Here is a 14,260-nt window from a genome sequence, read left to right as displayed (position 1 = left end):
AACCATCCAAATATTAGGCGTCTAGATACACACATGTAACAACACAGGTTAGCAGCAACTGCTCTTCATCACCATCATCTTATATGTAGCACATGGGAAATTATTTACTCCTATCTGAATTTAGACATGTATCAGACACATAAAAACCTGAATTCAGCTAGAATATACACACTGGGCATTTAATCAATTTTTTTCTGCAAAGTCAATGATTATTCCTGCTAACAAAGACTCTGAGATTTCTGAAGGTATTTAAAAAACAAAAACAATTATTAAGTTTATAATACAGTCTTCCTAAGTCTTTTAATTAATTTAGGCACTGTGTCAAACTGATGCTGAAAAAATTGTCCTTTCCTACTCTCCCAGCTTCAGAAATGAACTTTGATTGAAATACTCTGAATGTAGAAAATGCCTCATTGGGATTTGCTGCCAAACTGGTGCCAAAAATAAATTACACTGTAGATTTTTCTGCATTAGAAACAAAGAAACGTGTTTGATGAAATGCAAAGATCAGCAATTTCTTTGTGGCAAAAACTGAAAACAGCATGAATACATCCTTAATTCGGTCCATGATGCTAAGACAGTTCTGCAGCTGAACTGACCTAAAAGATAAGGATGTTTCTCCCCAACCACGAGGTATAATTTGAAAAACAGAACTCTGTTTACACAGCAAAAATTAAGAAGACTTTATATTAATCTGCTTTATATTAACAGTTCCTAGTAAATTTAAAGTATTAGAAATTGTTATCTCAAAATTTATGTAAAGGTGGATCTACCATTTTAAATTCAGCTTTACCTTTCCAAAAATTTTCAATACTTTAAAAAAACACCGACCTATTTCCAAGCAGACAGTGCTCCATACTGAACTGAACACTAGATGGCACAGTCCCCTGCTATTTAAAATTAGAGCTCTTACACTGTGTCCTTAGGAAAGGTCAAAGGTTGAAGATATAAGCCTAATGTACATCTACAGTGCTACTCACCTCATGATTAGTTTGTGAAATATTCTGTGTATTTATCTTAATGAACAATTTGGTAACCTTCCTAAATAAGTACAATGTCAATTAAAACTCAGCCCAAGAATTACATAGTTGAGTCACTAATAAAGAAATCTCAAATCAAGAGGTCTACCAGTGAAATTTCTCTAATCCTATAATTTGAATTCTGAAGAGGAAAAATAAAATACTTGAGAGTGTTCATAAACAAATCACTGTAGGCTTAAGACAGAACAAGAAGAAGTTACTTGTGGTTCTGTTCCATTCATGAATTTGAGTTAATTTTCATTTTTAGCTATCTATGGATATTGCCAGCAAAAAAGTATTTAGAAAAACATCAATCTAATATTAGTTAACTTGCTAAAGGAACTCTATTAAAAAAAATTCTCATAGCAGCTGACAAACTGCTTCATGAGTTTGTATTTCATGAGTCACATACGTTCAAATATGTGCAGGAAAAACAAAATTAAAGAAAAACCTTCTTGTTTCCAAAACTAGATTCTGAATAAAACCTTTGTCCCAAGAATCATTCATTTTGGTTAGTGTACAAAGTGACTGAAATATTGGAAATCAGAGACAGTAAAAGCAATTAGAAGCCATCAGGCTGTACAATATGCACTGGCCAGTAGAACATTTTTCCTCTGCAGCACTTTTTGCAGTGCTTGATCCAAGATGAGTCAGCCAAAGACTGTATGAGATCTGAACACCTGAAACCAATTTGGTAACCCAGCATCTCTATCTATTAGTCCAGACTGGATATTGCATAACATCATTGCTCCAACAGGAATTACAGGACTAGATAAAAACAAGAGGTTTCTTGGACTATGATGCACATAAAAAAAGAAATTGACTCCTCCATAATAGTCTCTGAGATTGAAAACAGATTTTAAAATTTAAAAAAAAAAGTCAAAAATACTCATGGTGACACTAATCTTTTCCCCTCCTCAATGTATCCACAGATCAATAATCACAATGACATGCCAAGGCAGAGAAGTAAAATTGAAAGGGATAGGTTAAAGTCATTTAGCTCCAAATAAATTTAAATACCATGCCAGAACTGAGCATGAACTCATTTCTTCCCTGAATCCACTCCAGCATCCTAACTATCTGAATTATTTTCCTTCCAGGGATAATTATATAATAAATTATAAAGTGGTAGATGTATGCACAGGAGAAATACAAAAGGCATGATCACATGGTATTACAGCTTAGAATTCTCCATCTACAGACTGGGATTCTCAACAAAATTTCACATCAGACTTGTAATGTTCCTCCTCTTTTCTGGATTAAAGTAATCAATTGTAAAACTTCCGAACAAGAGATAATTATTTTTTTCACAAGTCTTCCTTTTATAAAAGCACATCTCCTGGCTGTTGGCTGTGATTCTCCAGTCTTGACATTGTGCTATAAACCACTCAGTACATTAGACTTTAATGGATGTTGTATCATAAACTGTCCTGGGGAAGAGAAGGATCTGCCATATCCATATTTGGTTGGAATATCTGCTTTAATTCTCAGCTAAGAAACCAGGATGCCAGGCATTTTGAAGAGAAGAAAAGCTTCATGCAATACATAGGAAAATCTGTTCTTAATGCAGTTAGCTCCTATGAAGACCAATCTGACCATAATATGCAGAAAGAACCTTACCCAGCATAGCTTCTTCAGTGCCAGGCAGCAGAGGATGGGATACCATGCTGCCATCCTGTACAGCTGCCAGTGTTGTCAAACATTTTCCATAGAGACTGTTGATCTTTGAAACAGAAAAGGTAGTGAATTGACTTTGACAGAACAGAAGGTATTTCTTCCACATCTCTGGATTATTGGGATGTAAAAAAATTAGCTTCTGCCATTCTTTGATCACAGCTGGTGGTTCCCAGAATTCTATGCAAAGCTTCAGCCTGGCAAGTTTCAGATCAACATTACTTGGATTGCTTTCAATTGCCCTCTCTAAAATGGCCAGTTTCTTTTCCAATATTAACTTGAGTGATTTTCTCCTTAATTCCTGCTCTCCCGTACTGGCATAAGGGCTAGGTCCTCTCATTAATTCATCCTAAAACAAAAACAAACATCATTACAACCTTAGGAAGAATGATCACTAGAATAAAAAGAATGCTGACATTTGTGAAGATGAGTTAACAGTTCACTCTTCACCAAGAGAAGATATACAGTTCTAAACAAATGAAATTACAATATAATGTTCATGTATTTATTACTTATAATAAGCAACAAGGTCTGTTAGAATACATACCTGAAAGGAAATAAATTCCATCCAGGCACTAATATCTCTTGGGTTTTCTCTAACTCTCTTGTTATATTCTTCCACTTTTGTCATTAGAATGGAGCTCATGTTTAGCCCAGGCTCTTGAACTGTTTGCTGTGTATTTATAGACTCATTGTCTCCACTCTTGCACCCTTTTCCTTGTAGCCACACTGTGGTTGATGGATCATAAATCCCAAGAGGATTTACTTCTGTTGTGTCAGAAGAATCATCAGTTTCCACTTGGGAAACTGGTATAAAAGCAGGTGGATCAGATGGAGAATTTTTATTACAGACAAGAATCCCATCTGTGTTCAGCATCTTCACATTGTTCTTTGTAAAGTAGCGCTCAGGTCGACTCTGTGCTTGCTTCCTTTTTGATGTAGAACTGTCCCAAGTTATGCACTGTTTCTTTGCATCTATGCCAAGACAGGACTCTCCTTTCCTTTTATACCTTGAAAGGGAAAATACAATTAAACATCTTCTAAAATACACATTAGAAAAGATACCTTCTTTTTGAAAGAAATACTTTCATTCAAATTAACCCAAACAATGTATGCGTACACCTTCGAAAGTTTAGGAACCTGGTAAATTTCTGCTTATTTAAGACTTCAACTTATAAACTCCTTCACTGCCATCACACTTTTACTATCACACTAAGCTTCCTCTGAATTCAACAATATATATCATACTCAAGAAGGAGAAACCCTTTTTCCTTTCCATCATTTTAAGCCATGTAGACAAACCCAGAGGAAGAACAACAGACATTATTTAGGGTTACTTAGATTAGACTATTTTAAACTGAAAATGAGACACCAGTTGTTCAGTCCAGCAACTTCCTTCTGCATCCCTAAGCCTCTGTCCATTTTATATGCCAAAAAGTGGAGAGGGGTGTGAAGAGAAAAAGAAAGGCTATGTTCATAAAGGCCACAATAATCCTATGGATTAAGACAGGAAAATACCATCTTCAAATATTACCAAGAACATGATTTCAGTGGCAGATATAGTGACATGCAACACTAAAATAATACTTTTCATCTCAGAAAATAGCTGACAATCCAAAGGTGATAGAAAATTGAAACAAACTGTAACCAGGCAATTTTATTGCAAAGGCATAAAAAGCTACAAAAATGTAACCCATAAATTCTCCCTCCTCCACAAATAATTATATACAGTATTACTGTATATACAGTAAACAATTTTCCTGAGAAAATCAAGAAGTGCACATACATAATGCACGAGGCAACTGTAGGCTCCTTTGGATGGGCTTCTGTATTAATGCAAGGAAATGTTCTGAAGGGTCATCACAGCACCAGTAACTCACAAAGGATATTGAATGTGCCATTTCATCTATACTAACTTGAAATGTAGCATTGCATAGGACAGACACATTTTAGTACAATGTCTGGGTGAAATCTGTTTTCTAAGAAAATACCTGTAGCTTTTTTTTTTCACAATGGTATCAAACCACTCAAATAAGTATACCTCTTGAAAAATGTAGTATGAAATAATCAATACCTTCACTTTCCTTTCAGACACAGAAACAGAACCATAGAGACCAAAAAGAAACTTGACCAAAGACAATTTATAACACAACCTTGGATTTCTGACCTCAAAAACATACATGTGCCCTGTGCTGCCACGTCCAGATGGCCCTGTAGTTTGCTACACAGGGAATGTTTTTAAGAACAATGAAAATCATGCACATTATACCCATTATTTCATGCCATCTTTTGCCTTTTAAAACATTTATCCAAGAATTATAGAATGGTTTGGGTTGGAAGGGGCCTTACAGATGATCTCATTCCAACCCCATGGGCAGAGACACCTTCCACCAGATCAGGCTGCTCAAAGCTCCTTCCAACCTGGCCTCGAACACTTCCAGGGACGGGGCATCCAAGTCTCTGAGCAGCCTATTCCAATGCCTCACCACCCTCTCAGTAAAGAGCATAAAAAGTCCCTCTCCATCTTTCTTGCAAGCTCCCTTCAGGTACTGATGGAGCCTTCTCTTTTCCAGGCTGAACAACCCCAATTCTCTCAGCCTTTACTCAAAGGAGAGGTGTTCCAGCTCTCTGTAATAAATCTGGTGGCCATTCTCCAGACTACCTCCAAAAGGCTGATGTCCTTCCTGTGCTGGGGACTCCAGAGCTGGATGCAGCACTTCAGGTGGGGTCTCACCAGGGCAGAGTGGAGGGGCAGAATCCCCTTCCTTGCCTTGCTGGCCACACTGCTTTGGATGCAGCCCAGGATACAACTGCCTGGGCTGCCAGTGCATATTTCTGGCTCCTCATCCACTTGCTCTCATCACTGCTCTCACCCACAAACACCCCAAGTCCTTCCTGGCAGGGCTGCTCTGATCTGTTCATCCCCAGCCTGTGTTGATGCCCTGACCCAGGTGCAGCACCTTGCCATTTGTAAATCCCATGAGGTCCTTGCCCAGGTCCCTCTGGATGTCATCCCATCCTTCAGGAGCATTAACTGCACTGCTCAGCTTAGAGTTGTGAAACTTACTGAGTGTGCACTTGATCCTGCTGTCCATGTCACTGATAAAGAACACACCAGGTAGCAGTACAGACCCCTAGGGATATCACCTGCCACTGACACTGGCTCAACACCAAGTCAAATTTTGAAATAAGCTACTCAGTTATCTTTTCTCATCTTCTATGTAAAAAGTTGCAGACAGACTCAAGTGACTCTGAGACAGTTTGGATACAGAGAACAAGGTTCCATACCTTGCTATGTCCCCACGATACAAGGATTTGTAGGCCCAGTTTGCAGGGTCTGGTTTCTTGTCTATCCGGAAGGTGTCTGCTCTGGGCTCCTGGATATCATCAAGCCAAATAGAGTGACTGCTGGTAACACCTGATGCTTTCTTACCTAGACTGCAGACAAGGAGAAGGAGGCTATTCTAAGCATTTGTGCACATATTCAGCATTCACATAACCCAAAACACATTAAATTTCTGCAGTTCACAGTAATTTAACTTACTCAAAGTCATTGTACATGATCCACTCTTGCAAAGTCAGTCCACACTCTGAATAAAACAATTAGAAATACACTAATAGCACCATCCAATCAAAACACTGCAAGTCCTTGCACTTCCAAAAACTGAATTTATGATTATGAAAGGCAATAACCAGATTTAACCCATCAATTTAATCAATAGCTTGGCACACTATAATCCAAAACCAGCATACTACTACTTTCAAAATTTACTCTTGTCTTGGTAAGATGCTACAATCAAGAAAAATAAGATAATCTGTAAGAGGATTTACTAGCTGCAATTATACCCATGCATTTGATAAAAGTGTGTATCAAAGTGGTTTATGGATTACAGTTATACAAATGAACTTAAGGGGAAATTGCCAGCTGCCTCTGAACTCTAGATAACTGTGAATTTCCAGTCTGAATTCATGGGACAATTATGTCAGTTTTAGAGTTCTGAAAAGTTTTCTAAAATTTCACAACACTTTTCACATTCAGAGCAATTCTGTGGTTCAGGTTTCAAAACCAGTATTTTGAACATTCAATATTCTCTCAGCATCAACAATTTCTGGAAAGTAGTAAAGAAAGACATCATGAAAGAACTTCAATACTTTTATTCAGGCAAAGCACTGGCTGTCTGGCCCAACCTGGCAAACAGCTTATGAACCACACCCAGGCACCCTTCCAGCATGGATGAATGATGGGACTGAGCAGAATGGGTTCAGCACCCAAATAATTTTTACTGTCCTTCCTCACAGTCAAGGAAGCCTTAGCCACCACAAGCCAATACAAGTTCTCATAAAGGAGGAGGCACGTTGGGCTAGAGGCATCAGACAACATCTGCAGCACCTCTGCCATTCCTCCATAGGGAAACAATGTTACCTTGGCATAGACACATGCCACCAACCTGTGTTTTCAGCTCCTGATTAATCCCCCGTGAGAAAAATAGTAAACTGGGGGAAATTCAAAGACTACCTAGACTGCATCAATTGTAACAACAATTCCTTAATGTCACCAAACCCTCACTCTATACAGGAGTAGCTGCAGTGTGGTGAATTAGAGCCAGAGCTGCTGATGCCAAAGAAAACACAGGAACCAAGGAATCAGAGACAGGCAAAATGACTGCTCAAACTAGCAAACATGGTGACAACCCGGAGAAGGTGACTCATCACCAGCTGGATAGGACCATCTTGAAATGTTAAAAACCCAGCAGCCTGAGGAAAGCACAGCTAGGTATGCCAAACCTGGATACTTGCTGCATTCACAGAAAACTCTTTTGCTGCTCAAAGATCATGACAGTCACTACATGCCTATTTTCTTGCTGCACAAAAACATGACATCTCCACTAATTACACAGTATCTTAGAGCTCCTGGAATTAACAAAGAAAACTTGACAAAACAATTTCAATTGCTCAAATACTCATATAGAAATATTACAAGTAGAAAGTATGAAGCAAAATATATGGATATAAAAGAAGTATTAAATAATAAATTTTGTCTTAAAATGAAAAAAAAAGGAAATGTTAACTCTGTGAGGAGGAAGTTACATTACAAGGCAAACCCAGCCACATATTAATAATTAAGAATGTTTAATGCATTTGCTCTCCAAACCCTCACAAAATATCAGTGAAAGGAAACAAGATGCTTACAAAAACAGAACATAAGCCTCCACATGACTTCAAAAATTTATTTCATAACCACCATACCATGCCTTGCTCTGTACAACAGCACTTCACTGAATATTTTAGTCAATTCTTTTTATATGATTAAACGAGTGGTTCTAAATCTGTTTCCCTTGCTTTGAATCCATGTTTAGTCAAACAAAGTTTAGAAAAAGATGATCAACCAATGGTAAAAATTTCAGTTGAAGAGACAAGCACAAGAACACAATGGATTTACACCTTGCATAGTGTTAATATTTACATACTCTGCTGCTGCTTCCTTTTCACTACTTTTGCCACTTCCTTTGTCCTTGATGTGCTTAGTGTCTACCTCCGATTCACTGCTACTGGAATCCCCTTTGGTTTTCTTTTTTGTCTTCTTATTGTGGTGATGCTTTTTCTTTTTCTTTTTCCTTTTCTTACTTGTTCGTTTCAGACTCTCATCTGTATCACTGTCCTCTGACAACTCAGATCTGGAAGAAGTCCTGCTTGGAAAAAAGTATGTACATTTATATACGCCTATACAGCTAAGCAGTAAAACTGTTACAGACCACCATTGTAAGAAAGTTCAGAACATTTTATTCCTTACCTTTATTCTCCCTCTATTTTTTTGAGATGGTAGCAGTAATGTATATAGCAAAAGTGAGCTAAATCTGCATTAAATCACAACTACATTTTTCAGCTGCTGGAATTATTGACAGCCAGTTTTAATGTTCTAATTGTCAAGGCATTTTGATGTGTGATCTGTATAAATAGCCATCTGTTAACACTGCCAAATTAAAGAAGATGACCGAAATGATAAAATTTCCTAACTTTGCTAAACAACTTAGGTCATGTTAAAAGACTGAGAAATCTTTCACTGTGCCCTGCAAAAGAAAAAAGTCTGATTTTCCCCCTTTTTTTATGACTTATATAAGAAGTATCAAATTCCAGATAAAAAATTCAAAGATTCCAGATTAAAAAAATCAAATGTACCAATCAAGAAACAATTTTTGATGACTACTGAACAAATGTTATCATATAACACAGTATAATGTAATAAATAACACTGTGTAGAACAGACAACTGAGTTATTGAGAGATCACACAAAGGACACATAGTTTTGGTAAAACACATGTATATTATCGTACATACCACAAAAACTCCGACACTTAATAATCAAATGATTAATGGAAGTCTTCTCTAACCCTTAATAAAAGCACAAGCTCTTTTAAAACTCTTTTTCTGCAGTCTTTCAATGAAAAAAAGGAGTGACAACTCTCATTATTCCTAATATGTCAATATAAGAAAATATTGTATTTCAGAAATAAGGCATCTCAAGCAACAGCCCTGACAGAATTTTTTTAGGGACACTAAAGAAAAAGAAATCAAAGAAGAACCATTAGCAGATCTTCAAAACAAACATGCACATTTCTGCAAACCAAACAAAGCAAACACTCTCAAAACCACCAACCAGGTTGGTGGAATTAGTTTTTACTGAGATGAAACCAATTCGTTTTTATTAAATTGAATTATTTTTAAAAAGTACCCAAGAAATAGACAAAAGAAGCCCCAAACAACAAACACCCAAACATTTTTCCGCCCGCTATTTTTTGACAATGTCCTTTTCAAAGATAAAATTAATATGGTGGGTTTACTATGTCATTCTATCTGATGGTAACTTGCAAAATCCTTAGCTTTATGACATTAAAGTCCTAGAAAGATTTGAAGAAACACAGCATAATATACGACTGATAAACAAAACATTGATTGCATTTCAAACACACAATGCATGTAAATGCAAGACGAAGTATGGAAAAAGATGTGCTGAGGTGTGTTTGGTATTATAAAGATATTCTCTATCATGACCACCAACAACAATCATTGTAGACAAGGGAGCTTGTATCAAATTAAATGAGACCAAGGTTTTGAACTTGACAACTACAACCTGACTGCATTCACTATTGAGTGCTAGTGACAGTGTAGATAAGCCAAGTATAGCACCCAGCCCAGTGAATGTATTAAAACCAGCTCTTCAGCAAACAGGGCTGCTTAAAGCTTACTTCTGCAAAAGGATATAATCACCCACTTCAGCTGACCAGCACACTCTACAGCCACACTCAACTTGATACATGTAGTATTTCATTAGTTCACATCAGCAACTGTTTTTCAAAAAGTAAAAAACTGTGAAAGGGCTGATTTCTCTGGTTTCCTCAGAGACAGCATAAATATGATGCTTAATCTTTACATTATTTCAAGGGTCACTTTAGACATTCAAAAGCTAATGAAGAATGATGATTGCTCAGTTCCCTCTCCATTCCAAAATAACAATCATTTAAATGCAGCTCTGAGAAAAAGAAAATAGGAATGTAATTGCATACATACAATTTCTCATTATTTTAAGTTAAAAGACGTGGAAGCGTTATTCATTCTTTTACACATGACTCAGTTCAGGCATTTTAAAATACTGAACAAGAGAATGAGAAGCAGCTTCTAGCTTCTGAATTTGGTCTCATATAACAAAAGATAAGCAGGACAAAAGAAAGAGGCTATTTCAAAAGACATTGAAGTACACTCTACCTTATTAATGGTGATTTTTCAGGGATGAGATTGGCAACTTCTGTAGAGCGCTGGTGCAGTACTAGTGCATCTTCTGCAGAGAAGCTTGGGTTACTAAGCCAGTCTAACTCTGTAGGTAAAAAAAGTATGAGATCAATACAAATTAGCTTGCTATTCTTTTTTAAGGTGGGGTTAATCTAGTCAGCAGACAGAAAAATTCACAGTAAATGTCACTAAGCCATGTGCAATAATGGAGCCTATTGGAAAGCACTCAATGAAATTGCCATTTAGCTCAAACTGAAAGCAGATTCCATGTTTAATACACAGCTCTATACATAAGAAAAGAATCTATCCAACATTCATTTTTATGATTTAAAGGTTCTAATTTTATATATTTATAGACTGTATAAATTTGTTATATATGTATAAGATAATTTACTGTATCATAATATAATTACTATTATATATCAATTATACATTAATTTCTATATACAACATAGAATAGAAATAGTTACATATTTTAAAAATGAAATTTAAAAATTACAGAAAAGCATAATTAAACAAAAGGTATAGTTAATGAATGTGATAAAGCTTATACAAACTAACAAAAGTGTACTTTACTGACTGTATGGAAAATATTCTTAACACAGTTTTATTGATAGTCACATCCACTACTGATAAGAATACTCAAGTGTTTTATATATGGCCAAAACATGGCACTGGATTCTCAGTTCTCTAACCACTGAAATATCATTAGACCTTTCAACAGTGTGAAAGAAAGCTATTTGATGCTAATTTGGATACACTAGTCAGCATTAAGTATTCTGCATCTAAGTCACCAGATAAGATTAGACATGGACAGAACGTGGAAGGGGAAACTTTTTGTCACAATTTTACTGATATTAAAAGTTTTATAATGACTTTCACAGGGTTTTCATACCTAGAATTCCTTTAAGCATGTGAGATTTCTTAGCTATTAAACAACAAAAATTATTTTGTGTAAATACAGAACTTAACAGCAGTCCCTCCAGTGTCACACTGACAGAGATAACATGAGGAACAAATCTGGTCTCCCTGCCTCTCCTCCACGCTCTTTACAATCGTTTTTGCCTCAGTGTTCTTCCTGTCACACTCTTGTCTTTGTGCTCTTGACTACACTGACCTCTACTCCTTAAACAGCAAGAATTCATTGTCTGTCAAGCTATATACCTTTCCTCCTTTTAAAGTATTTCTTTCAGAAACAGAATTTTGGTATGAAAAGCTTTCTCCTGTCTCATGTCCCTGAGCTGCCATCTACAAAAGGATTTAAAGCAGAGTAGGCTGCAAAACAGTCTGTTAACCTAAGTTAAATACATCAAGAAATACACAAAATAAAGCAAAGCTACAGTTTGCTTCTCAGGAGTCCACCCCCATTATGAAAGGCCCCATGAGGAGTGATCATCTCGCTGGCTCTTGAACCTCACCTCTGTGCATGGGAGAATCCACAATTCACGGCACTGTCCAGACCAAAACACACTCCCCATGACCAGCCCAACCAATATGCTGCAGAACACCACCATGCATCATTTCCCAGCCTGTGCCTGTAGTTTGGTTCCACCTGAGCAGGTAAGATCAAACTGCATCTTTAATGCATTGAAGAATCACTCTGTGAGAACCAAGCCCTGTGGCACAGTCAATGCACCTCTGTGGCTACAGCAGGGAAGGTCAGAATTCTCCAAGTACAGTATCTTCTCAAGAATTTAACCAAACTGACCTAATACTCAGAAAGATATGAGCAATTTTTGCCATTATGCAACAAGCAAGTTCAAACTGCTTGTAAATAATCTCAAGTGTTCAGTTAGCTGGATGCAAGCATTTCAAACATCACAATGCATTCCAAACTATAAAACACTATCTCTTCACTTGTTAGGCTTTTTTCTTGTGGAATGTCTAAGAAGTTTATCATTTTTTGCAGAGCAGATATAAAAGACGCATTTTTCAATAATATGCATGTACTTGTTACAGGCTTATTAGCACAACAACAGAAGCAATCCAACGACATTCTCTTTATACCTTCTCAAGCAGAAAGAAAAATTAAGAATTTACAGTGCATGTCGACAGAGACAATTTTTAAGAGTTACATGAACTCTTTTGTTGCCTTTCAGGATCCTGAAAAGCTGCTTTCAGCAAAATTCACTGCATTGTCTGACCTACAGCATAGTTCAGATGCAAATAATGCTTACTAATGTCAGCAGGGTTACTTATCACCACTGCTCTCTTCATGGCTACAGATAAATTCACAATTTATCTTCCACCAAACATTAATTAAGCTTGACAACATAATTATATCGAAGCATATAGAGAACTGCTGCCGCTCAGCAATCGAGCAGCATAGGAAGCATAAGCACCGCTTCTGTTTCAGACAGCACCTCCACTTCAGAAATGGTTCAGTAAAGTTTTTAAAAGTATGAGACGGAGTGGTTGGCTGCATGAAAGATGACCAACATATATACATTATTACTTCAACTTTTACAGTAAAGCTATGAAGCAGTCCTAAATGTCTGCTAAAAGCACCTTAGTTTTACATAACATTAAAATCAAAATACTCTGGGATCTCTGTATTATGATGCACTTTGGCTTCACATCAGGTCTGAGCAGAGAACCATCTATCAGAGAGACAGATGCCTGTCAAGTTCTCAAGTTCTCACAAGCTGAATGTGTGAAATTTGATATACACTGCCATAAATGTGATTCTGAGTTAATATTTAATTTTTACAACTCACATTAAAATGTCGTTGTCAACAACAAAGTACAATATTTATTAAAACATAAACCAAACAAATTATGTTCCAGGTTTGTCAATAATTCTCACACAAAAAGCTTCCAGTATACCAAAATGTAAGTCATAAGCAGTGCTAACAACTGAAATCTGGATCCAAAAGTCAGTCTTACACCTTTTCCTGTATTATCTGATCTTCCAGACAGTGGAAGGCGGCCTGAAGCGACATAGGCTACTGTAACAAATATAAAGGCTAAATTCCTAAAGTTTTAAAATATAACCAAAGTTTCATTACCAGAGAATTGTACTGTACCTCTGCCTCACAGAGCAGCTCCTCTATTCCTACAAACTACAGTTCGGGATCTTATTCTGTCCACTACTCCCTACACCAAATGTCATTGCCAGAAAGGATCCTGAATACAGCTAGAACACCTCTGTACAGGCAGAGTGAGTATCAACCACTGCTATGCCGTCACGGGTAAAGCAGAACTGGCTAGAACAGGAAACTAATGCACCATACTGACTGGATCAAACACACAAGAAATGGAGCCTAGGGAAATAATTCCTCGGTTTCCCTTTGCTGTGGTGTCCAGGGAATGGGAAGATTTAAGGGTGGTAGAACCCAGCAAGCAAAAGGAAGGATTAGTTCAAATCCTCTTCAGTAGAATTAATAAACGTAGTACCTACTTCACCAGAAAGTAAACCAGAACACCAGAAACACTTTCTGGCATTACACCAGAAAGTGTTATTTACTTTAATATTATTATTTATTTTATTAAAAGTATTACTCGCTAGACATCAACTACAACAGTCAGTGTGATACAATGAATCATAATCTCACTTGTAATCTTCCAAAAAAGTCGTTTCCAACTATAATTCGGTTTAATAAGCAAGGAATTTAAAAAACGCTTTTCAAGATATCCATAGCTAGTGGGGAAAAAAGAAAAAAAAAAAAAAGAAAATAACAAAACCAACGACAAACCCAAAGCCCCCGTGCCGCGCTCCGCAGCCTCTGGGGGCGATGGGCCCGGGCCCGGCGGCGGGACCGCCGCCCCCGCCCCCCCACGCC

The 14,260-nt window shown here is 37.1% G+C and overlaps 1 protein-coding gene across 1 annotated transcript in view; it reads right to left on the bottom strand.

The window, feature by feature from the left end:
• Positions 1-14,260, bottom strand: part of NRDE2 (NRDE-2, necessary for RNA interference, domain containing) — a 48,700-nt gene that overhangs the window by 13,979 nt on the left and 20,461 nt on the right. Inside the window, exons 3-7 of the mRNA XM_031065953.1 lie at positions 10,455-10,563; positions 8,162-8,380; positions 5,982-6,131; positions 3,241-3,703; positions 2,640-3,042 (exon numbers count right to left, since the gene is read on the bottom strand). Of these exons, the coding sequence (XP_030921813.1) occupies positions 2,640-3,042; positions 3,241-3,703; positions 5,982-6,131; positions 8,162-8,380; positions 10,455-10,563 (1,344 nt within the window). The remainder of the gene's footprint in view (positions 1-2,639; positions 3,043-3,240; positions 3,704-5,981; positions 6,132-8,161; positions 8,381-10,454; positions 10,564-14,260) is intronic.

The sequence above is a fragment of the Geospiza fortis genome, unplaced genomic scaffold (genome assembly GCF_000277835.1).
Source record: "Geospiza fortis unplaced genomic scaffold, GeoFor_1.0 scaffold54, whole genome shotgun sequence".
Classification (NCBI taxonomy): Eukaryota; Metazoa; Chordata; class Aves; order Passeriformes; family Thraupidae; genus Geospiza; species Geospiza fortis.
The sequence above is the reverse complement of the archived record's forward strand: the minus strand, read 5'-3'. Positions and strand labels throughout refer to the sequence as shown.